General features: G+C 37.3%; 1 protein-coding gene across 1 annotated transcript; it reads left to right on the plus strand.

Annotated features, from left to right (window-relative positions):
* Positions 1–1,581: 1,581 nt before the first annotated feature.
* On the plus strand, positions 1,582–20,430 carry LOC132558790 (plasminogen-like). Its single transcript, XM_060223397.1, has 4 exons — positions 1,582–1,635; positions 8,487–8,577; positions 16,382–16,567; positions 20,198–20,430. The coding sequence occupies exons 1-4, from the start codon at positions 1,582–1,584 to the stop codon at positions 20,428–20,430; spliced, it is 564 nt and encodes a 187-aa protein (XP_060079380.1).
* The last annotated feature ends 6,816 nt before the right edge of the window (positions 20,431–27,246 follow it).

The following is a 27,246-nucleotide window of genomic DNA, read 5'->3' on the forward strand; positions in this document are numbered from 1 at the left end:
CCACAAAATAGTTACTTCACGTTTCGTTTAACTCAAATCCACGACACTTTAACTTGACACTATGGCAGGACTTATCATGATTACTGAACAATGGTGTTTCAACTCAACATCGCGCCGATATTGGTCAACAACATGACATGACACGTCCAAGATTTTCAATGCCGAAATAAGATCATGGCATACTAATCAACATCATGATATTGTAACACCATAACTGATAAACCACACACAATGACATATTAACCAAGCGACATGAAATTCTGACCCAACACCATGTGAACACAGCATCATGAAATTCTCTCCCAACACAAGGACATAATAACCCAACATCATGATATTCTTACCCATCACAAGAACAAATAACCCAGCATCATGATATTCTTACCCAACAAATGGGCATAATAACCCAACATCATGATATTCTTACCCATCACAAGAACAAATAACCCAGCATCATGATATTCTTACCCAACAAATGGGCATAATAACACAGCATCATGATATTCTTACCCATCACAAGAACAAATAACCCAGCATCATGATAGTCTTACCCAACAAATGGGCATAATAACCCAGCATCATGATATTCTTACCCAACACAAGGACATCATAACCCAGAATTGTGATATTCTTAAACAACACAAGGACATTATAACCCAGATTCATGATATTCTTACCCAACACAAGGACATACCAACGTAGCATCATTATATTCTTACACAACACAAGAACACATTAATCTAGCATCATGATATTTGAACCCTACACCATGACACATTAACCCAGCATTATGATAGTCTTACCCCACACAAGGATATATTAACCTAGCATCATGATATTTGAACCCTACACCATGACACATTAACTTAGCATTATGATATTCTTACCCAACACAAGGACATAATAACGTAACATCACGCAGTTTCTGAAAATAATGTGATCGGCTGGATTTCATGATACGGTAACAATGTAACAACTCTCCGGTGCGTTGTAGCTGTAATATCATGTGTCATTAAAGCCAACAACAGTGGAATAATACTTCAAATGACCCCAAACGATAATTGCATCGAATATCCCATAAATTATGTATCTTGTTCTTACATTACCCAACCACAGAAAGGACGACAGAGTCCGTGACTGTGTAATATACACATGTTCTTGTCAATTAGTACAGTCTTCAATATTAACGAGCATTCGATGCATGTCCCGGCGAAATGTAGCCAGTAAATGTTCTAGTAGATATAGCTATTTAAACTACATAGTCGTCTATCTACTGCACACTAAGAAGCAAACGGAGGTGCAGATATGGATTTTGGGAATTGTTTTGTGTACATCATATTATTAATGACAACATTCACACTCGTGCTGTCCTTTTGCACAGATTTATCTTCATTTCATGGCTATACCCATGGAATTAGACTCGAATGTTACGGTAACTGTAAATACAACATATCTGGTGGGATTGGCTTAACTCTTTGTTTGAAGGAATGTCTCTTGTTTTCCTTCTGTACGGCTGTGAATTATAACCGAGATACATTACAGTGTGAGCTGGTCTACATTCAAGAACCTCTTCGAGATGACATGGTGATTGCTAATTCAAACTTCGTGTCTGTGAACGCTACCGACATACCACAGGTAGGTTACTTCGAGTTTTGCGAGTTCTGTATTACAAATTGTTAATTAGCTTTATGTATCTGCACACTACGACAAGAAACGACACAGCAATGAGTATGAATGAAAAAGGCCACCCTTACAGAGAGGGTGACTATGTATTTATTTATGAAATTAAAAACATATCTTACAGTTACAAAAACCGTAAAATGAACAAAAGATATATTTTTAGTAATTATAATAAAAAGCCAATGCGGGGTTAACAAAAAAAAACCGCCACAAAGACATGACAAAATGTCTTCCCCACAAAGGCGACCTATGAATAATAAAGTTGTGGAAATACAAGGCTGGAAACCCATACAAAACTACCCAAGCCACATAGTTATCTTTTGATTGAATATACACATTGGCAACAAACAAAAACAATGGACCTGGCCCAAGCAAGATCCAACAAGATTCTTATTAGTATACCAAAATGAACTTAATCCGATGAATGTGAAGACACTTGATCTACATCTACCAGACCAAAGTGGTTGATGCTTCACATTTACAAAGAATTTACTAAACTAAACATTGCATATGAAAATGAAAAGAAAAAATACCAATAGACAATAGTTAAAAATTGTTAACAGAGATCGGTCCACGCAAGGTCTGAAACTATCTATCTTCAGCATCAAAATGATGCATATGGGCACAACGAACATGACCGACTAACAGGAACCTGAGCCAGAGGGCTAATGGCCATAAATCGGTGTGACAGAACTTGCCCAAGCAAGCTCTGTTAAAACATGCATTATCAAAATATATAGCTGCAAAAAGAAAAGCTCTGAAAAAATATGCACCATAAGGACAAGATACATATATACACATTACAAGTTAAATCAGATGATTGCAAAATAAACGGCCGCAAAGGCAGTGTACAACAAGTGCACCACACAGTCCATAACACACCACGGCAAAAGTTATAAATGTGAGCACCTCAAATATCAGGTGACAGAACTGGCCCAAGCAAGCTCTGACAACTAAAATTGTGTCCGGAATATAACACAATAATGTCACCGTACGCAAAGTTTACCAAGCACAAAAACAGCATTCATGTAAGAAAAGGGGTGTATCCAAAATATTGAAATGCAGCAAGTTTGTCAAAGATACACTTGACACGATGTCGACTGACAGGTGGGTCCATTAAATATAGCAGTATTTAGGCTTTAAAGAGGAACTAGCCCTATTAAACAGCTACATAAAGATAACCAAATGGCCCAAGCAATCCGGTTATGGAGCAGCTGACCTTATGTACTTTCTGAAAGCATTTGAGGACCATCTACCACAAGAACGAAGCTGAGAGTCTGACATGCCTCTCTGTGACCAATATGATGCTGCCCCAATACGAAAACTGTGGCCTTTGTACACAGAACTGTCCAAGCCTGCGAATGCCAAACAGGACTTTAACATACGGTCAAAGTAAGCACGTGGCACAGGTTTCTGATTCAGTAGTAAAAAGACAGGACCCTCTCCCTTGCCTCTATATGTGAGGTAAGTATTGAGTGCCGTTACCGCAGAGAAGACCACAGGGCCATGACTAAATGTAATAGCATGACGTTTCCTTTGCAGGTTATGTTTGAAATTATAAAAATCCACCTGAACAGTAGGTGGAGTCTGTAATCTTGAGAATGCAAGATGTTGAAACTGAACCAGATTAACAGTACTTTCTGTTGCTGCAATCTCACCAACTCGAGCAAATGTACTAAACGCAAAAAGAAACATTGCTTGAAACAAAGCAATTTCAAATGCATTCTGAGCAACATGCTGTAGAGCCTAAGTATCGTGCTCAACACTTCAACCGTAATTGGTAGTCTCATATCCACTGAAGGACTTAATCTATAACAACCTGCAACTAATTTCTTCACTAAGAAAGACTCTGTAGGGTCAAAATTGTGCAGAAGCTTATGTACATATGCTACTGCTGACAAATATGTTGAAATAGTCTTAGGTGAACATTGTTTATGATGCAGATGGGCAACAAATAGAGCAATATGACAAGGAGAGATGCAAGCACTCCCTGATGAAAAACCCTGTGTCATAGCGAACTGGTCAAAAAGGTTCCAAGCCCTAGTATAAATTGCTTTACTGGAAGGAGCTAAAGACGACGCTAAAAGTTCTTCAATGTGTTGAAAAAGGCCTGTGGAAGGAACGCTTCTGGTACAAACACAGGTTCTCTCTGAGCAGATGGTGCAAGGACCCTGAAAGCTTCCATCTGCAACCGAGAAAGAGAGTCAGCCTGAACATTTTTGACACCCGGAATATGCTTTGCTCGAAAGTTAATATTAAGACGTAAGCAATGCAAAACCAACCATCGCACCATATGCAATAATGTTGGATCCTTGCTGGTTTGCTTATTTATGACAGGCACCAGAGCCTCATTATCTGTAAAGAATAAGATACTGTGGTTTTTCCACAGTGAACCAAAAACTTTCAAGGCTAGTAAATTGGGGTAAAATTCCAGAATAGAAATATGATATACTTTCCAATCAGCAGGAAAGGAACCATTAAACCACTGCTCCTTAAAAATAGCTCCATAACCTAGAGTGCTAGCAGCATCTGTATGCAGCTGCAAGGTATCATTTGAGACAAATTGCTCTTGTATGAAAATATTACAACCATTAATGGGGAAAACTTCATATTTGCAAAACGTTGTTCAGCAAAAGGGCCCTGAATACGACCCAGGCTAACTTCTTTGTCTAATTTTCTTCGCACAATATCAGGATTATCAAGCGCTGACTTAAGATTAACACAGTCCTAAAAACCTCTAGCACCTTCAAAATTTAACTTAAATCCCTGTTGAAACCCTTGAATCAAATAATCTAAACTAAATGGATCATAACCCTGCAAAAATGCTCTAAGCATATTAACCTTCACAGGGGTGTTCGGTGAGCGAGAAGTACCTTGAGTCCTACTGCTTTTTATTTGAGGAAAATTGGTTCCCCTTATCCCCTGCAAACCCACTTTTGGCTTTGTCGGAGGATTGGCCATTGACTTGGGCTTTGAAGCACTTGACCTTGGGGTGAGATGAAAGCCCGCAGTAGGAGCAGGCATGTCGGTACCGACAGCCAGAGCATGTGAACCCGTTGTTGAATTTAAAACAAACCTGGCCCTGTCGAGTCCGAAAGGGCTGCCCTGATTGGAAAGCACCAGCACTATCAGCTCGTCGACGTGACAGAGCTATGGCGTACTGCTGGTGTTCCAGAGTTTCCCCAGAAATCGCAGCACAACCCTGACGTAATTTCCTAAAATTCACATCATAATAATGCCAGTCCCCACCAGCATTAGAAATGCTGCGAATAACGCTTTGGTAAATTGCCAGACCTTCCATTTCCTTGGGAAACTTGATACGCCGAACAGAGGCATAGATGTTAAACGCATCTGTCCATTTTTCAATCGTAAGGAATTGCTTCTTGGTGGCAGGAATAATCCCTAACACCCCATCCTTATTCATTTTGAAGGTGAAATCCCCTTCAGCTTGATCCTGATGGAGGATACCAAGCTCTACAAAGCCCCCAGCCCAAATTTTCTCCTTTAACTTAAGAGGTACCTTTGCATGTAGAGGTGGGCATGTCAGAGGGGAAGGGGATGAAAAAAAACTTAATGAATTAACTGTGTCAACTTGTCAATATTAGTACCAGTAATGGGCGCCACATGTGGTGCCACTTGTGGTGTGGTTTGGGACACCACAGGGACCTCCTGACTGGGAAGAACAGGATAGGAGGAAGGTGTAGGTGCTGCTGCAGGCTCAACATAACGGAATGACGCACTGAATGTCGTCAGTAATAGCAGCTGTGATGGAACTAAGCTGCTCCTCGGAGATAGCCCAAAAAAATCCTGACTTGGTAATTGAATCATATTGGTCGGAGGCTGCGTTGAGGAGGTTGCCTGCTCCTGTGACTCTGCTTTGTGACCTGCAGGCCTAGTGGACCTTTTCCTGCCATTATGCTTTGGCACATTGGCATCTGGACCAGCTTTCCTTTTTGGCATAATTAGTTTCTAGCTTCCTTCTCTCAAACTGGAAGATAAAACTGGAACATTAGATAACTCAAACTTGATAAACAATAAATGCCAGCCAATGCTGATATTATGACTGTATGAAAACATCCATCTAAAGGACCTAGCATACACTTGTGTTCAGATTAATTTTTTTTTTTTAATAAAAAAACAAAAAGGAAAGTATGAATGAAATCTGAAGTGAAGTTTAACAATATAGACATACCACACATGACAACCAAACTATACCAAGTCTTTTATATATCTGTACCTATCAATGAAACCAGAAATAACACAAAGTGAAGTTGAAATGAAAATATGCCGTAGAACCGGGTGCACCTGATAGTGTCAAGCACGAAACTGATTTTAAAAGCATAAACCGCAGATACAGATTATCCCATCACATACTGACAACAGATAGAGAGGAACAAAACTTGGTACAGAAAATAAGTAGAAATATGCCAGCCCAAAACCCAGGCTAAAATGGTGACGTAATTATACAAACAGCCCAGCCCGATAAGTGCAAGCAGCCTCAAACAGTGCATAATAGCAAACAAAATGGCCAAAATCATAGCAATAGCAATCAACATAGCCCAAGGGGCTAAAACTGGCCAAAATTCCTTCGCTGAGCTACAGCAAGGAAGCAATGGAGGCAAAGGGGCTCAAAAAGGGCAAATGTCACACATAATCAGTGTAAAATGGAAACATAGCCTGGGCCAGGGCCAACAATATTGGTAATTTCAAATTAATTCAAACTGTGTACAATATATATATAAATGACAACAAAATGTAACCATGGTCAAATTTATTGTAAAACATAGCCTTAGGGCTAAATTGACCAAAATCTCATGTAGAGGAACTTGTAATCAGTATCAGACCTCCAGCTAAAAAGAGAATAACCCACATGGGCTAAAAATAAATCATAGCCAATGGCTAAAAACTGGAGAATCATGATACCCATACCATGCCTGCAGGTATCACCTACAGCATATATAATATAAAAACTCATCATTGAGCATTTAATGACTGACAAAGAGCGCACTACTGTGCAAAAGTCACAGACTGACAAATAAACTAAAATTAATATATTTGAACTAAATTAAGAATAATGCGAACCCATCCAACTGTAAACACCTCGGTAACCTACAACACTAACTTTCTTTCGACTACACAAATTGGTCACAAGCATGTTTTATGGCATGGTAAAATTTTCGCATCCCTATTTGGTTCAAATGGCACCCATCGCTAGTAAATAAATGCAAGGGGCTTTGAAAAATCCGCCGGTGTTTCCAAATGCTGACATGATCATGTGTAACCGCTAACACACATAGCGCTTTGTTTACCCCGACACGCCTGCCTTCATACACTGAGGGGGCCATACCACGGGGACGCGGTCGAGTAAAAAGTTCACATACAGAAACTTGAACTTGCCAATTGTCATACAAATGAATGGCAAAATTAAAAATTTCACTGGCGAGTCTTGCTGGGGAAATATGAGAGTCACAACAATCATTGCCACCAATCTGTAAAATCACAACATGAGGCTGAAAATCGTTCAACAAGTCCACAATACGACGGTCACGGAAAAAAACCCATACCGTGCCTCCACCGACACCAAACCCGCGCACCTCGCACTGTGAGAGATTGAAGTCAACTGGGAAAATACCCGAATAAACATCCTTAAACAAACGTCTGACAAAGCTGTGACCTAAAACAATCACCCGGGGACGAATATCAGAAAAAGTAGTCATAAGGAAATGTTTGATATAGTACACAAATCAAAAATATACTTATATATTTAGGCGAAGTCTTGTGCAGTAGTGGCGTACTGGTCTGTCATCCTAGTCGTAGCCAGGTGTAAGCTGAACGTTCACAGTACGTAATAATTAAGATTATAACGATCCTCCCCGAACTCTGGACGTGCATCAAAAACCTCAGGTCTCGACCCGAATCGAAATCCAGGAAAAATGTAGGCAAATCAGACGGAAAAGAAAACGAAAAGTTCCAAAAGTTTCTCCGCACTCCAAAAGTTTCAACGGTCAGCCAGGATATCAAGAAAAACTGCTTAAAAGCACACAGTCCAAAAGAAATTCGGTATAAAATGCATACACTTCATTCAGTGAAACATATGCCGAAAAAAAGATATCGAAGATTACGATAAATTTTGCATAACAAATGCAAATCCACTCCACTAATTGAACTACGTATTGATACAATTAAAGATGGCTGCGTTATGAGAGGGGTCTCAGCATCCGCGCGAAAGTAACTGACCAATCAGATGACCGATGACCCTCTTATTCAAGGGACATAACTCTTAGTTATTTTTGGAAAGAAAATCAAGGGAAATAACTCGTATATCTATTGAACAAAAAATTTGACAATAAAAATATCTTGTATAGTGTTTCCGATACATAAATTAAGCTAATGCCTTAGCTGCCTTTTATGTACTTCGTAGCACATCATAGCGTCCCGTTAACATATGTAAATGCATACGTAGGGAGATGTCCTGAAAGAACCGTTGGTTGAAACGTCTGTGCACAACTACAGCATGACGCTGAGTATCTGAGAATGTTAATGTCATTAGGACTCGTTCCTCTTAATAACTTTTAAAATAAATCATGCACCTGTTGAAAAAAGAGGGCGCTAATAACAAAAGACATCTTTTTAAAACATACAATGCCTACGGTTGCAGTCGTTGGTTCTATCAAAGATGTAATTTACAGTTGTCATGTTATTGATGTCATTGTAATATTCGACATGAACATGTCCGATCAAATTTATTTTTTCGCTTTGTTGACTTAGATATTCTTGGTAGAATATATCGTGTTCTCTTGTCACAGGAACTGGCAGGAGTTTGTGGCAACCACGATTGTCTATTTAGTGAAAAATGTGTACAACTAACATCAAGGACAAGTACATGTTCTACTCACGGTAAGTGTATTGATTGATCATAGCAGTATATGTCGCACATTCTTTATTCACGGTAAGTGTATTGATTGACCATAGCAATATATGGCGTCTTGATATTGGGTGGGAGTGTCATGCTACACATATAAAACCCAAATATAACCAAGGAGTATTGGATAACGTATGGAGCGATATCCATGCGATCAGACTGAACTGACAATGTGCAGTCATTATGAATCCCAGGGGACCTGGAGGCGGGGCTTAAAGAGGTCCAGTTGACTCAAATTTTTCAAAAATCTTCTCAGCACAGGGATATGGTAGAATCAAATGCATTTCATGGATAGAATGGTGTTGAAGTGATTAACCATATTTTTTAAAATTCCATTCCATTTCTCGCAATTTTTCCGTGGGGAAATCTACTGTAGTTGATACAGGAAATGTACATTCGGAACGTCATTTGTCTATTTTCGAATTAAATTATTAAAAACTTTGTTTGAATTATGCAAATGCAAAAGATGATGGCTTGATGATATGCACATATTGGTATTGGTTGACCCCCAGTGGTTGATGGGCGGGCCCTAAAGGAGTCAAATAAGATGAAAGCGTCTTGGGATGCTTTACAATAACTGAATTTCAAAGCCACATGTGTTCATATTTCCCCCTTGATTATTATTATTATTACAATTTAACGTACATGAATATATAAGGTATGTATGGTCCATCCGAAGACGAGGAAGGACAACTTCGTCTCGGTGGTTGTCTCTATAGCATGGATACCATTCACCGATGATTGGTTTAACGGAGTGCAGTTTTATTATTGGTATATTGATTCCATTCCTCCTGCTGTTGAACATAAATGGTTTAAGATCAGTTAAATGAAGTTTAAAAACAACCGATGGTAGCAATAAAGCTTCCTTTGTGGCACGATTTACTTCTTCATTGCCTGGTATTCCCATGTACCCTGAAACACAGCAAAAGGCAATACGATAGTTAATATCATTAATATATCAATGCATACATGTAGTAAAAATGAAATAAATTTCAAATGCTGCTGGATTTGCATCCCCAATAGACTTCCGACCTCTTCATTGAACATTCTTGAGTTTTTTTATGATACCTACAACAACACGATCGCAATGTTTCTCGAAAACTCGGTGTTATCAATCATTTCATGATATAGTATTAATGTATAATGAATTAAAATATTTTCCATATTTCTATTGCTAAGACTTTGCAGTTCGCGCGTCCGCCGAGAATATTGAGGCGTTGTTCGGTAACCTTCATCTTGTGTAACCATGGCCGCGGCAACTTTATCATTATCTGATGCCTGGTCTTCCCATGTGCCCAGGAACCAAGCAAAAAGCATTACGAAAGTTAAAGTCAAGTTCATGATATAGTATTAAGGTATTACGAATGAACATATTTTTGATATTTCCATTGCTAAGACTTTGTACAACAGAAAGAGAGTCTGAATGGATAACAGCTTTCATTACGTTGTTTCTTTGAATATATTCAAGGGCGATGAAGATAGCTCGCGCTTCTGCCGAGAATATTAAAGCGTTGTTAGGTAGTCGGGATCCATAGGTTTCATCTTGTGTAACCATGGCCGCATCAACCTTATTATCATTTGAACCATTAGTATATAAATGTAGAAATATTTTATATTTTAACTGCGATTTCGAGAAAGTTGAACGAAAGGTGCAGTTGTCAAGTGTCTGATATAATCATTTCATAAAGTGAAAAGTCAGCTTCAGGTTGGTCCGAGAGCTATGGTGGAATTTATATCGTTCCCATTGGCTGAGTTTGGTCAATATTAATATTTGTGTTTTTCGTAAGAGCGGAATCCGAATACTGAATTGTCTGTGTTTTTTTTTATACAAGGTGTTGCATTTTGGATCAAATACAAGTGAAAAAGAACGGTTTGAAGGATTTGACTTTAGCTAAATAGTGTATTGCAAAGCCAATTTATTTCGACGGCTATATATTTTCAATTATACATGAAAGATTAAAAAGTGCCCATAACTTTTGCATCGTCCTCTTTCCAGTTGAAAAATAGAATCTATATATGCTAATGGAGAATATCGCCAAGAAAAGGCTAACACATTCCTGTACCGTAGAAACGAAAAGTTCTGTGTGATTGTAAGTAAGAGAATAACACCTTTTCACAATAGGGAAATTGACATTACCTCGTCTATCATACAGCTTGGCGGACACCTGTTATGCTGGTTTCGTAGGAAAAAATAAGCAGCTGATTTAGAAGAGTCTGTTGTGTCTTTGATTTCCAATTCTGGTGGGTACATTTGATGGAAGTGGCAATTGTTTTTAAAAGACTATATGTCATCGATATATATGCAAGTGAAATGAAACGACTTTGACCGGTTTTGATCAGCTCTTCAATATTCTGACAGAGTCACCGTGATATAAAAAAACTGTAAGAACATCATAATTATCAGACATTAAAATATTGTTTTTATATGTTAATGGTAGAAATTCATTCAAGCAACACTTCTAACATTCATCGATATATATGGTGTTTACTTAGCATATCTAAGCCATTTCTAAAGAACATAATACACTTTTTTGACAGCATGTGAGCAGAACCCAGCGCTTTTATCCCGCACGCGAACGCTCTAGGCGCAAGTTAAACAAAACTCGTATTTATTTTTATTTGTGTTCATTGGCGCTGTATTCATTTTGTGGTCTTGTATAAACATCGTCTGTTCGGTTGATTAGTTATTTTACTACGTTGATTGCACTGAATTGTTTGTTGTATAAATTAAATTTCCATTAGCATTAACATTCACAGGAGAGAGCGAGCCGTGAAGGTTGAAATTGGCAGGTTTTTTTTTTTACTTTACAGTGTTTAATTGTTTTTAGTTTTAACAGAAGGTCCCATGTGGTAGCGACTGGTAATATTAAACGAGATCATTCTATATCAATGTTAACAAAATCGACGTCAGGGGAGTTAACCGTCAAATATATTTATTTTTTAGTTGAGTGCTCGATTTGCTGATTATAAATATCAATGCTCTGTAAATACCTATAATGATATAGTGACGTCAAAGCTACCAAAATGGATTACAAGTCCAAATTAGTTTCCTTTTATAGCCGCAGATTCACGATCATTATCATAGATGTGTCATTTTGACTGTGAATTATTGATCAAAGTTAGTAATCCATTAATGTTTTTCATGTAGGTTGTGGACCTATAGTTCTAATTTGATCTGAAGCATTGTAGGGTAAAGGGAACTCAATATCTTATAAACGATAGGTCTCCATTCCCTTGAATCTTAAGGTTGGGACCCAATAATATTTTGTCCAAATTTAGTCGAAATTATTGGTTAAAGGGCTCGATTTTGTATAGACGATGTGTCTCGGTCCCATTGGGTAGAGGGGTGGAGTTCAGTATCGGAAATGAAACATTTTCTTTGAAAACATCCTTCTTTAGAAATGCCAGGCGTCAGTCCCAATTTTGTGTGAAACACCATAAAGTGAAGAGGAATCAATGTTCTGTCTTGACCTGGAAACACTGCGGCGAGCGGGGAAGGGAGTAAAATAGGAAATCGAGCACAAATTTTAAAATCCTTTATCTGTAGTAATGTCAGGATTCTGTCCATATCTGGTCTGAATAATTATTGGATAAAGGTGATCAATTTTGTATTTAGGATGGGTCTTGGCCTAACGGGCAGGAAGAGCGAGGCCTACGCGGAAAAGTATAGCGAATTTATTCGAATCCGTCTTCTTTAGAAGTGCCTAGATTCTGTTCGTAGGCAAAGGGGACTGAACTTTGTATTGTGAGAAATTGGGGCCTCTAGGGTAGGAGGATTTGGGGCACTTTATAGGAAGTAGAGGAATTTCTTGTGTGAAGGCAATTTTTTGTATAAATAGTTTCACTGGGACAGAGAAGTAGAACTCAGTGTTGTAATTTCTTTAGTTTGGATGATCAAAGCAAAATAACCGAAATTGTCATATTGGTATTTTGTTTATAATCAACCTCCGTTATGAAAGCTTAAAAAATCATCACAATTAATCTCAAGCATTTACTTACTCGAAAGAAAGATATGTCGTGTGGATAATTTGTTGTTTACGTGTCGCAGTTGATTAGATAATCAAAGGTATGTTCCCAATAACACGGGTTTTGTGTAAGATGTCAACTGACAAAACTCACACAAGGTTTCAAGAGAGGGAAGCAGGTTGATGAACTTTACGTGGAAGTCAAACAGTCGTCATAGTGATCTCATTGGGAAGTATTATTTGTGAAATATGCTAGATGCTTTTATTACTTTGCCTGTCGGTTCCGTTGCTGTATACCTTCTTCTCAATTTGGAATGTGGCATTACTAACTTGGATTGAACAAGGTTTGCATGGCGGGTGTCGTTGATGACGCAGATGACGCTTACTCTTCTGGAGCACCTGGTCATATTCTCCTTTTATTTTTCAGGAGTCTCCGTGTTAATCTTTCTTTTGTTCATATTTCTCTTAGTCCTATTGAATTGAAGATACAGACATGTTGCTATTTTCTCGTTTCTTTTCATAATACTTGTATATGTAAATTGATTATCGTAACTTGTCAAAATGTTAATTCATTATTAAAGTATCTTGAGAAACTCGTTTTAACAGATACCTCATCACTGAAGTTCCTACAGCAGGTGGTTCTATTCATAATGTACAAACGGCTCAATGTATTTTTTGTTGTGATAGATGATCTAATTCAGATTTTAATTGAAGAGGTGTCGAATGGCATCTTTGCTGTAACTATACTTGAAAATACCTGAATATGGATACTGATCGTCTCGGACGTTTGTATCGATATAAGATAGATGAGATATCACTGATTTTATTTTATACTTAGCAGCTATTATGCTATATGATATAGTTCATAGGGTAATGTTCCCGAGTCACATTATTAGGTTACTGAGTCTCATGGTGGCCTATTCTAATCACCATCTTCCGGCGTCGTGCGCCTGTAAAATAATTTAACACTTTCGTCTTCTTTTCCATTTAATTTTGCAGACACCTTCCCTGGCCTTCCATGATGAACCAAAATTGTGCATTATACAGTCTCCACCCCCTGGGGCATGAGGGGTTACGGCCAAAAGGGGTCAAAGTGACTCGGATTTCAAAAATCGTCTTCTCAAGACCCAGTTAGGTAGAATCAAATCCTCTTCATGAATGGAATCATCTTAAGCTGCTTTACCAAAATTACGAATGCATGGCCCAAGGATTTCGTATTTCTCCGTGTGGAGGTGGTCAAATTTACTATGGTTTATATTTTTATTTATATTTTTGAGCATTATCTAATTTCCATTGGAAATATTTAAAGCTTGACTAGAATTATGTGTAAAGATCCTGACAAACCTCCAGGGGCTGTTGGGCGAAGTACAAAAGGAGTCAAATTAACTGATATTTCAACAATCTTTTCAATACCAGATATAGTAGAATTAAATACTCTTCATGGGTGGTAGCTTTACCAAAATTGAAATTTTCATGACCCCATGATCCCACATTTCCCTTTTGTGAGGGGATGAAATTTACTTTAGTTTATATAGGAAAATTACATTTTTGAGCACTACTTCTGTATTTTCTTTCAGAAATAGTTCAGACTTGGTTAGAGTTAGGAGTATGAGTTAACAGTTTGATTAGATGCACATACTGACCACGGCTGGCCCCCAGTGATTAATAGGGCCGGTCAAAAATAAGTCAAATTTACTTAAATTTTATATAGGAAAATCTTATTTTTGAGTGTTTTTTATAATTTAAACTTTGTTAGATGCCTTAGCATAGAACAGCAGTTAATGTTATGCACAATTTACATTTGCATTATGTGTACAATGTAGTTATCTGAACAAAATCATTTCTGTGGCATGTTACAAGAAGCATTGTGACTCAAACCATTCAAACCATTGTCCCCGTAGGACATTTTATTGGCGGGTAACTTTCATATGAAATATTTTTATATAGAAATTTAAGCAGTTGGGTTTCATTTCGCCTTTGGCCTAACTTTGAACACAAGGAAGCAAAAGCCTTGGTATACGTTTTAAAACAGACCCTTAAATAAACGACTTGATATCGGCTGCGTATAGCTGTTGTTCTGCAGTTCCACACTATTTTCTTGTTGCTTAAAAATGGTTCTTTTATTCAAACTCCCTCTCTCGGAAGTGTATTGAGCTAAAATTTAGGAATTATCGCCATTTTTCAATATGGTATTTGGTGTATATTCAAAGAGCAAATTAGCGATTAATACATCAATAAGATCAACATGCTGCTCATTTGTGTCCGACTCAAAAACGACTATTAATAGCTGCTGATTTGACAATTCATTCTTCGAGATAATAGACCATTGAATGAACTTGACGAACGAGGATTTAGTTTCGTATTTACGAGAACATGGTTACGTCCCCGTTCATTCGTAAATTGACAATTCACCTTATTACCACTTAAAGTGATGAACGGCAAAATTCGCTATAGACCGGTAACAGCTTTCATTTCCTTTGTCTGTGTCTTTAAATGCTTGAAAAGACTTAAAAATCTTAACTTGGCCAGATAGACCAATGAACTCCGTAATTCCAGTAACTTTCCGAGGAGATCGCATTTTGTTTAAGCTTGCTGATTTGGGGTAAATACAAATTCCGTATTTTTGCATCGATAAGATAGCTTGGATGTTACAGTTTTTAAAAAGTTGGTTCACTCACTTCAAACTTGCAGACAGCTTGGCATGGCGCTTTGTATATATTTCCTTCTCTACACGATGCCTGTAAAGTTTGCAATCACGAATTTCTGTAAAACCCAAGTTTTCTAGATGGATCAGATTATTTTCGCGGTTGAAGAGAGCCGTTTTTGGTTGAGTGAACAAACAATTTTTGTGCATGAATAACATACCGATAGATGAGATGTCACTGCCGATTTATTTCCTGAACACTCAAGATATTACAGGTAGTAAGGCTGTAGAGTGAAACCTTGTTGTGAAATGATATATCATTGATAACATTGCATTTACGTGAAACGTTGCAATCGTATTATTGTAGGTATCTTAAACAACACAAGAATCTTAAACACAGGGGGAAGAAATTTTATTGGGAATGCAAAACCAGCAGCATTTGAAATTTACTTACATTGTAACTACGTGTATGCATTGATTTGTTAATGCCAATTAGTGAACATGAATGGAATCAATATACCAATAATAAATTGCACTCGGTAAAACCTATCATCGGTGAATGCTCTCCATGCTATAGAGAAAACTACCGAGACGAAGTTGTCCTTGCTTGTCTTCGGATGGGCCATACATACCGTATACATTAATATATGTTGACAGATTGAAGATAACCCTTGGTGTGTAGGATGTGATGAGCCATTGAATGTTAAACATTTTGTATTGGACTGCATAATTAATCTTTTATTGACACGTTACAAGTCTAAAGACACATTTTGAAACTGCTGAGATTTGTAACTTTATAGGTTATCTGAAAGATGTTGGTCTATATAATAGAGTATGACTTACCATTTTAATCTTCTGTGATGATATACCCATTTAAGACTTTTTGCATTTGTCTTTTAGCTTGTGATGTTATTTTTTGATCGCTAACCCTAATGATCCTTTATGTGATTACGGGTCGTTAGGAATACAATAATAATGATAATATTTCTTTGGTTGGGAGGTGATTCATTGTGTAAAACAATCCGACACAATGAACATTTGATCCGGACACATCACTTTAACGCCGCAAACTGATAGATAGACATATAGAGGATTTAACTTTTGCTCTCAGTTTTTGCTCGCGAGGTCTTCGCATTTTACCATACTTAGACTTTTTATTTACTTTTACAGGGATACAACTGGCTCCTGGATTATACGGTGACGTCCTTCCAAACACCCGCATGTATCATCCCCAAGGCAATACTTCTCTAACGATTTATGAATGTAAGGCTCTTACAGACTCTCATCCAGTGGATACATATCCGGTGTCTAGGATTGTTGACGGAGTTTACACTCCAGCTAAGGTATCATGTTCTGGTAAGTCTACAATATTCCGACTTGTGAAGTGAACAGATAGTTCAGACCTAAATACAATCATATGGAAGCCAATTAAGAAAGTATTTATGCCAATTAGTATTATTATTATTACATTCTTAATGGCATTTCAACACATAAAAGGTCATTAGGGCCATCAAAAGGTTAAATACACAGCGATCCAAGAGGAAATAACATTAAACAAACCAAAAGGTAAAAGACAAATGTTAAAAATCTTAAATGAGTTTGTCAACACCAAAGATCAAAATGGTACGTCATAATCTTTTATATAGACCAACATCTTTCAGGTAATGTAGAATTTTACAAATCTCAACAGTTTCAAAAAGTCATTTTAGACATGTTATGTTACGATAAAAACGTTCTCGAGTAGACAGAAGGTCTCTGCAGTCCAATAAAAAATGTTTAACGGTGAATGGCTAATCACATCCTATGCACCGAGGATTATCTTCGACTTTCAACATATATAAATGTGTAAGGCATGTATGACCCATCCGACGACGGCCAAGGACAACTTCGTCTCGGTGGTTGTCTCTATAGCCTGGAGACCATTCACCGATAACAGGTTTAACAGAGTGCAATTTGTTATTGGTATAAAGATTGCAATCCTCCTGCCACTGAGCTTCTAAAATGTGTCTAATAAATGGTTTAAAATAGGTAAAATGAAGTTTAAAAACAACAAGTGGTAGCGATAAAGCTTACTTTGCGGCATGATCTGCTTTTTCATTGCCTGGTATTTCCATGTGCCCAGGAACCCAGCAAAAAGCAATATGAAAGTTAAAAGAAAGTTCATGATATAGTATTAAGGTATTACGAATGAAAATATTTTCGATTTTTCTATTGCAAAGACTTTGTAGTATAGAAAGAGATCATGAATAGATAACATCTCTCATTGCTTTGTTTCTTTGAATACATTCAAGGGCGAGGTAGATAGCTCGCGCTTCTGCCGACAATATTGAGGTGTAGTTCGGTAGCCGGCATCCATAGGTTTCATCTTGTGTAACCATGGCCGTAGCAACCATCAGTATATAAATGTAGAAATATTTCATATTTTAATTGCAATTTCGAGAAGGATGAACGAAAGGTGTAACTGTCTGTGTCTGTTTTAACCATTTCATGAAGTGAAATGTCAACTTCAGGTGAATTCATGAGCCAGGGTGGAATTTCTATCGTTCCAAATGACTGAATTTGGTTAACATCAATATTTGTGTTTTGTAAAAGAGCGGAAATTCAGTACCAAATGATGGAATGGTTTTTGGTTTGAAACAAGGTTTTATATTTTGGGTCAAATACAAGGGGAAAAGCAGGATTTGAAGGATTTGACCTTAGCTGAATGGTGTATTGCAAAGCCAATTTATTTCGACGACTATGTAGTGAGGTCTTAAAAGCTCCGAGAGCGAGCCTGAGACCTTTGTGATGAACAGTGTCTAATAATTTTAAATATGAAGGTCTAGCAGATCCATACACGATGGAACTGTAGTCCGATTGTGAGTTAATAAGGGCTCTATAGAGTCTCAGCAAAACTTTTCTATCGGCTCCCCAATCAGTTTGGGACACAACCTTTAGAATATTCAGTGCCCTAAGTCATTTGGCTTTAAGGTATTTTATGTGTGGAAGGAACGACAATTTCCTGTCGAATATTACAACCAAGAATTTCGTTTGCTCAACAACCGGAATGGGTGCACCACAGAGAGACAGTTTTGGATTGTCGTGTTGTTTTCGAATTTGACAAAAATGCATACAAGCTGTTTTTGATTGTGAAAATTTGAAACCATTTTCATCTGCCCATCTTTGTAGTCGATTCAAACATTGTTGTAGTTGTCTTTCAATGGTATTCATATGCTCAGATCGATAGCATATGATGAAGTCATCGACATAAAGAGCCTCCTCCATTGAAGGGATAATGTTTTGACAATACTGTAATTTTAAGTCCAAAATGTGTAACCAAACGAATGCTGCCTTGTGATACACCCATTTCCTACAGATGAACATCGGAAAGGGTCGTTCCATTCCGGCCTTGAAATACTCTATCTGATAGAAAATTTGAAATAAGAATTGATAGATTACCTTTAATACATATATCGTGCAGACCTTTCATTATGCCGTATTTCCACGTTGTGTCGTAAGCCTTTTCCAAATCGAAGAAAACAGCAACGAAGTGCTCCTTCTTTAGAAAAACCTCACGCACAAATGTTTCAAGTCTAACCAAATGATCGCTGGTACCTCGCTTGGATCTAAAACCGCTTTGTAGGGGTGATATTATGCGATTGGATTCCAGCTACCAAATTAATCTTGAATTTATCATCGGCTCTAGAGTTTCACAAACGCAACTTGTAAGTGATATTGGGCGGTAACTGGAGGGATCTGTTGTATTTTCACCCTGTTTGGGAATAGGAATCACATTTGCCATTTTCGATGACTTTGGGACATTTCCCGATCTCAAGATATAGTTAAAAATATCAAGATGTTTTTCTAATGATGACTCTGGTAGATGTTTTAGGAACTGACAGTGAATATCATCAGGTCCTGTTGCAGAGTTATGTGATTTTTCAACGATTCTCGAAGTTCTAACATTGAAATAGGTTGATTGTAAATTTCATTGTTTTCGGAAGAGAATTTCAATTTAGTATTTTCACACTTGGTCTTGAATTTTTGACATGTTTTGGATTGATTATTTGCAGACGAAATTTTGGAAAAAGCAGATCCTAAAGCATTTGCAATATCAAATTTCGATGTGGCTAATTTTCCATTAGTTTTCAGGTTTCCCATTGTTTTGAATAATGTTTTACAACTGAGTTCGTTTAATCATATCCCATACCTTTTTGGTGGATGTATTGGAATTTAATTTGGACATAAGATCTCCAAGATAATTTTTTGTATGTAAGCATATAGCATGACGGGCTTTCGCCCGAATAATTCTCCGGTTTTTTAAGCTATCGCTTGTGGGGTTGTTTTTGAATTGTCTCAAAGCGGTTTTCCAATGTCGAATAGCTTTATGACAGTCTTAATTAATCCAAAGTTTTCTTTTGGATTTTGGTATACATTATTATCTCAAGAAGTTTGGTTGTAAAGAATTCTAACGGGTCTTCTAAATTCAGCAAATCAATGGTGTTGAGAATTTTGGTACTGAGATATTCAAATTTACTCCATTCTGCTTTTTATATAATTTCCAATGGGGTACATGATCTACAATGCCTTAGAAATATTGGAAAGTGGTCGCTTCCACAGAGATCGTCATGCACCGTCCATTCGAAATTGAGTAATAAAGGTGGGTGGCAGCCACCGAGACTTGGCGGTGACTACATAGGGGGCATTTAGACCGTGCTGGACGTCCATAACATACTGGCTTACGCGCGATTATTCAACTGAAATGTATTTTTATACCTGAGTTCACAATGTATCTCACAATGACATTGATGACTCAAAATGAGACAGTGTCAATTCCTAAAAAAGACTGTACTCTTCCCTGCAAAGAACTGGCCGGAGAATGTCCATCCTGGTGGGAAAATAAGACATCCATTATTGAAAATCTATGATGTACTTCATATCTTCCAAAAAGGATAATGATCATGATAATTATTGATAACTCATCATGTGATTTCTTTCAACTTCCAGCCTCCGACTGTTTTGATCCAGACGTGTCTTATGAAAAGACTGTTTCTGTGACTGTGCTCGGCATTGACTGTCAACGCTGGGACAGTGTTACTCCCCATATTCCATATTATTTACGCGGAAGATCTGATCTGCATAATTGGTGTCGAATACCAGATCACACGGCCAGACCTTGGTGTTACACGACTGATCCGAATAAACGCTGGGATTTCTGTCTAATCATCGACTGCCCATGATAATCCTAGAAATTTGTCATGTTGGTCGAGTGTATGTTTTAATTGTTGAAAGAATGTATATCGTTAGATACTGTCTTGCAGCTAAAACAATCACCTATCGTATTTGCATTGTGTTTTCTCTATTGTATCACACCTAGATACTTTTATATCATTTAGGTCGTATAGCTTAATCGGGCTTCTTGGGTCGATTATTATCTAATATCCATACAAATGATTTCATATTTTCATATTCCCAATATTTGAAATTGACTACTAAAATGTTCCATTCCAATTCACCAGTCTGCGGAAAACGAGACAAGATTGCCCTATCCCAAAACAATGAAAACAACTCTGAAATGTATCATCATCACTTCCTAGCTAGCACTATAATCTATATTTATATATTCAGTGTAGAGCTCCATATTGTATACTTGCTTAAGCCTGTTGATTCATGTATGGCTCCAAATGTCGTGTGTCAAGAATCATCTTCTCCAGACTTATTGAAAGCCCACACAAGAATAATTTATGTTGTTATTTAATATATCTGGTAACGTTTAGACCAACAACTATTAAGTCAGTGTTGTACGAATTGTCAACTGAATATAAAGTTGACATTTATTTCATTAAAAAACAAGTTTTCAGTTCAGTCGGTACCAATGGTACCAAATGTTGAATGAATTTTGCGACTTAACCGAGACTTTTTTGTTTTAATGTGCACTAATAAAATGTCACTTAATAACCGAAAGGCCCAAGATGAGGATTTTGAAGCAGTACCATACTGGGGTGAAGTGCTATCAAGCTTGTTCATAAGAACGACCTTAACCCAATTTTTAAAGTCATGGACTCAAATGTGTTAAAATCTATAAACAACCTTAACATTTGAGTCTGACCTTAAAAGTTGGTCAAGGTCAATTGTAACGTAGGACAAGCGTCGGATTAAGGTGTTCAGAGATGAAAGCAAGAACGCACAGCAATTGTACTAGAAAATATTTACCATTTATTAAATACAGATTCCAATCCACACTAAAGCACATTCACACTCACTTCCACTAACCAGCACATAAAGTTCCAAATATGAGTCCAACACAGCACGGCAGAGTACGATTACAGTAAACATGTAAGTTTACTTTCCCATTTACAAGAATTTAAGCACGCAGCTGTACCGCAACACAACAATCGTTCCCACGCAATATCCCGCGCGCGTGTCAACTGGGATGACATCCACAAAGCCTTCCCCAGTCGATGTGTAGGAGACTGTCCTTTTCCAGATTCCGTACTAACAGTCGATGTGTAGGAGACTGTCCTTTTCCAGATTCCGTACTAACAGTCGACGTGTAGGAGACTGTCCCTTTCCAGATCCGTACTAACAGTCGACGTGTAAGAGACTGTCCCCACTGCTCCTTGACCCGCCCATAGTCACTATCCAACTTCCTGTGGCTGACCTGGGTGCTGACCGGCCCTGTTGCCGAAGCGGTGGTTGTTGCAGGGTCCCGATGGATTATATAAGGGCAATCTCACTCAGTCACGGGAAGCTTACACAAACCATACACGCAAAAACTACACAACCATTACTCACGGCATACCTTACCTGTCATCCGCACGTGCACTTCCGCCTTAGCCGTACTAACGTTCGTGCCATACAGCTACGAACAGATGAAACATAGAAAAGCATACGAACAATTACATGCGATCATGACGTCAATCATATGAACAACCTTATTTTTCATTTTTTTGTTTTGTTCAATAATCTGATAGGAGAGGAAAATGATACAAGACTTGTAGCATACCACGTTGTTCATATGACATGCAGGATCACAAGGGCAAAATATGTAAGAAAAAGGCATCGTGGGATTTTTAGAGACCTGTTGTAATAACATCTGTTTTAGCTGTTTGTATCGTTGCCCCACTTAATTTTTGAAATTCCGTATGACATATAACCCTGATTACATACCAACTTTGATCTACACCACAGTTTAACAACATCCCTCATTATTCATGTTTGTTGGCGATCATTGTACGTGGACTACTTTTCAAAATCGCTTCGTGAATAGCAACTATATTTTCTCGTAAACATCGCACATTGTGGTTTACAACTCTATGCTTTCACTAGGAGGTGGTTTACATTAGTGTGTGTTTTGTAGAATTCACTGGCAATTACTGACATTACAGCTTAACTTGTACAATCAATCATCACAGACACAGGAATATATAACCATAACTGCTACTGATGTTTAAAGGATCATCTGTGGTCTTTCCATGTTTGTTATTAAATGGTTTAACATCCTCACAATGGCCAATATGAAAACGTTTTCTATTTATCATTTGCCCACTTACTGACGGTTGCATAGTGTCATCACAATGAAATGTCAAGCGGAAAATGGTACTGCGATACCCAGCCCGGTCATATTTTCACCATGTTTCTATAAACAAAATATGTGTAAATATCTATATAATATATTGAATTCCAAAAGCTTGTGTTTGACTTTCAGAGGGTATTCTGAACCTGTATAAGAATACGCGTTTAAGATAGATCATTGAATCCTTCAGACAATGGCCTTACTACGGCCTAGACTTCCACAGATTGTTTACATGTGTTTACAGGGTCGAAACCAAAATAGAATTCAAATTCAATTTCGCATGTACATATCCTGTAACAACAACAAATGACAAATTTTGTAATGGATATCTTGGGCAGAAGAACATTTATGAGGTTTTTATGAAAATAAAATATGCAAATCTGATGAGTTCGTTGTTTCATTCATATTTTTTGTTGTTTGTTGACCTGGTACAAAGGACTAATAAGTTTATTCCAATGCGCGTCATCTTTCAGTCTAACATTTTGTGAAAATTACTACTGATTTGAGACAGGGAAATAAATTTTGGATGAATTGTGGGTCTGGAATGTGAGTGGCGGGGTGATAAAAGATGAACTATTCTTCTTTCAAACGCTTCGTCTGTAAGAATGGATGGTAGAGTTTACATAGGAAACATTTCAGAGTGTGTTGTCTTCAAACATGGTTAGAAGCCAAAACATGGGATGGCAATGAATGTTATTGTCACACGTCGACATACTCGGGCAGGTATAATGTACATGGTATTTTAATTAAGCGTGTGTTTTAGTGTTTATTTACTCATGAGTACGGAAGTAGGCGACTACGCATGTATACAGGTTTGAATGGCAGGTGGGAATACGGGTGAAGGTACGACAAGAGTGAAACATATATCACGTTTAGTATTAAATGATTTCTAGATTTATTTCAAAGTTATGTTAGTTTCTTGTTTAAATTTCATTTCGTTTATAGTGCTGATATTTAGTTTTTGGTGCGTATGGGACCCGTAGTATTATCTAGTTCAGGTGTTCGATAGAGCGTTGTTTACAGGTAAGAAATGCGTGCAAGAAGGTGAGCGAGTATTCGTACAGTATCGGGTGTGCCTGAGTTGTTTACACTGAAGATGGAATATATATCTATGTATATTAATTTGATATTTAGAGATATTTAAATAATAACTAATAATAAGTGTATGTATTAGTTCCGCATAATTTACTATTTGTGTTTGCGTGCTTGGGAATAGTTACATATAGTCGGGAACGTAATATGTGTTATGGGAAGGTATATTGCTTATAATGGTATATTTATTTCGTGATTATGTCTATATTGTTATATTACATTTAGTTATAGAACTTAATTAATTTGTTGTAGCTTTTACCGTTCCCACTACTACCTAATAAGTCCCTGACTTAGTGTGGAATTATGGAAACCTATACGACCCAGCGGAATCCCAGTCACAACTCACGAGGGTTTGTGATGTTGTCAAGTACCAACTTGTTGTGAAGTTGGGAGGTTTGACCACGTGGAATGTTGTATTATATTATATACATGAGCTTATCGTTATGTATCGTTGATGTATGGAGAGTCGCACGTGACATATGTGCATAGGGACACATCGTACTCATACTTGGCCTAGGGATCGACATAGCCAGTTTCTGGATACTACTGAAGCTGAGTGACGGTTCAGCTGAATCTATATACTGTCGGGAACATGGTTGTGCTGTTCTTGTGGTCGACTTGTGTTGATGAGGAGAGACTGTGTTCGAACTTTGCTGTTTCGTTACGGTGGTCCAGTGTGGGAACGAAGATTCGCCAAGCTACAGACTGTATTAGTTCTGATCGTGTTTGTTGTAGTGTAGTAGGGTATTATAATATATTGTAGGGATAATATAATATATTATATGCTACTGTGTTGTTGGTATGGTGAGAGAGTATTGTGTGTTTGAGAGTTGTGTGTGGTTATAGGATTGTGTAAATAAATAAACGTATATAAATGTTTCCAGTTGTATGGTTGTATTGCTGCAAGTGATAAACATCTCGGTTACCTAAACAGTCATGCAAGGTTTATCTTTACATTACATGTACAATGTAACTCAATAGGAGAGAAGTTCTTATAACACAACCAGTAGAAGATTTGACTTAACTTTTTTCAATAACGACACTGTTACCTTCATCAGACAAGTGAGAAAGTTGACCAAATCTGCTACTTGTTGTGATATAAGAAATTTTATTCCATTGATATCACCAACCAAAACAAAATGTTTTGAAATATTGCTGTACAGGTTTCTGTACAGTTCTTACATTAACAAGGTCATTTCTAAAACTCCATCCATTAGAGTGATTAAGATGTTAAGTGTTGGTTCGAAAGTTATTCTGCGTATGATTCACTGCTTTGTCAGTCTGGCAATATGATTTTTCGTGATTAATCCCCCTTTTTAATAGAACACGATATTCAGAGGGCAAAAGGGAAAACGTATTTAATAGAAAAAGAAAAGGCTCAAAGGCTATAAAGGTCATCCTATTTAAAATACCGTCTTTATTTTAGTCATAGAAATGACCTTGTTAATGTATGAACCGTAAAGAAACCTGTCTGATGAATAATATAATCAAAAGAAAAAGAACAAAAAAGTGAAAGAAGGTAAGAGAGTCAACATTGAAAGAACAAATAAAGAGACAACTATAGTGTGAGCTAGGATCCTTCTGCAATCTCTTGACTCTTGATACCTGTATTCCTATGTTGAATTGTCTCTCCGTGTAACTTGTGATTATTGGCGTGTTAAAGAAGTTAATATTAAATGTGGTAATAAAACCTAGCTATTTGTTTCTTCAAATCTGGCTGCGTCACGTAAACATTGTCTATAATGCCTGTAGTCGCTCCACAATATCTAACAATTTGATGGTCGATAAAAAATTTGTGTAATTATTTTTTTGGTTTCAGTGTTTAATTGTGTATACCTTCTTTCACTATTTTGTTCTTTTTCTTTTGATTATATGAAATTCAAAAATACACCAAAAGAAATAGCGGTAGAGATCTTTTAACTGCCAAACCCAAGATGGTCGCCCATCGACCATTTCGTTTTTTCTGATCATTCTCAAAATCAAAATAACATAGTGAAAGATAAAAAAGAACGTGATTATTCAGCTAACGAAATATTTATCCAGCATGTCTAAAGAGCGATAACAAGCTTCCTTAGTCAAAATTCAAGATAACCACCTGTCAGCTATTTTTTCTGATCAGTCCAAAAACCTCAGCATCGAAAAGAATCTGAATATGAAAGAGAAATACCAATACACCACTTCTAGAGAAAAAATACAATGATTGTCAAAACCACGATGTCCTCCTAATATTTAGGACAGGTTTAAAAGGAGTCACTCAATAATGGATTATTGTAGACGTGTTTAAATAAAAGCCATCATATTTACATTTCAAGTTATGAAATTGATGTTTACAGGTCGGTAAAAGTCAGGTCCGACAACCCTTTGCGCAAAAACAGATGTCGAGCTGTTCGGTAAGTGCATATAGCTCCCAACGAACGACAACTACGACATTTTTTTAAAAGTAAAAATAATGTAGATTTAAGAATTGATTTATCTTTTCCGTTGTTTAATGATGTGTAAGCTGTTTTTTATAGATATTAAAACGAACCTTTCTCATATATTGCCTTATGCTGTTTTTATTGTTGTCTTATCAACAACACTATCAGTCAATAATAGTGTAATGACTGGTTTATCGCTGTCGGGTATAATGTGACCCGGTGGGATGACCTGCTGCAGGTCTGCGGTAGTATTCTCTATTCAGGATAGTACTATCTAAGGCAAGACTCGTGCGACTGGGATTATGTTTCCCATGTTACAGTTCTGACCAATATTGAGATTTGGTAAAAGATTTTACCCTGTGATGGTTTAAATCTATGGTATATGAAATAAATCTGCATTTAATTCGCTTTCTGAAAATGTATTAACACATTTCAATGTATCTGGGGCAGTTTTACGCAGGTGTAAAATGTGTGTTTGTTTCCCAAGTGGAAGTTAGTTTGTTTCACTTGTAGATTTCCAGATGTTGACTTCTGAAGGCAAGGACAATCCGAGATGCCATTGAACGTGCAATATTATGCCATTTGTAGCCTTTGACAGATGTGTTTCTATTAATCTAGACAGTTGTATTGAACTTCAAATATTAAACGGGGTATTTAGCCATGCAACGTTTTTCTATTCAGCCGGAAATGAAAATATATGTGTCCAGACTAACAAATCTGTACATAATAGTTTTCTCCTATGTAGCCAATGTCTAGTGTGGTCAGTTTAAAATCTGGGGAAGCCCTCGCCAAAATTAGCGATAATCTAAATATAACGCGAAACGCTGTGTCCTCTGGCGGGAAGAAGACAAACGCACGCGATATGGAGGCATCAAGTGACGAAACGGCGAGTCTGATTTCACGTTAACTCCTTTCGTAAGAAAAACCATGGAAGAAATTGTGTGGTAAACTTTTGTGAAACATATAAAAGT

The sequence above is a fragment of the Ylistrum balloti genome, unplaced genomic scaffold (genome assembly GCF_031769215.1).
Source record: "Ylistrum balloti isolate Yb309-2 unplaced genomic scaffold, AGI_CSIRO_Ybal_v1 Utg370826, whole genome shotgun sequence".
In the NCBI taxonomy this organism is placed as follows: Eukaryota; Metazoa; Mollusca; class Bivalvia; order Pectinida; family Pectinidae; genus Ylistrum; species Ylistrum balloti.

Bases quoted from the DNA above. Each gene is read 5' to 3' on its own strand.
- LOC132558790 (XM_060223397.1), top strand. From the start codon at position 1,582: ATGGTGATTGCTAATTCAAACTTCGTGTCTGTGAACGCTACCGACATA. The intron at 1,636-8,486 runs GTAGGTTACTTC...CTCTTGTCACAG, and splicing joins ACGCTACCGACATACCACAG to GAACTGGCAGGAGTTTGTGG. The intron at 8,578-16,381 runs GTAAGTGTATTG...TTACTTTTACAG, and splicing joins AAGTACATGTTCTACTCACG to GGATACAACTGGCTCCTGGA.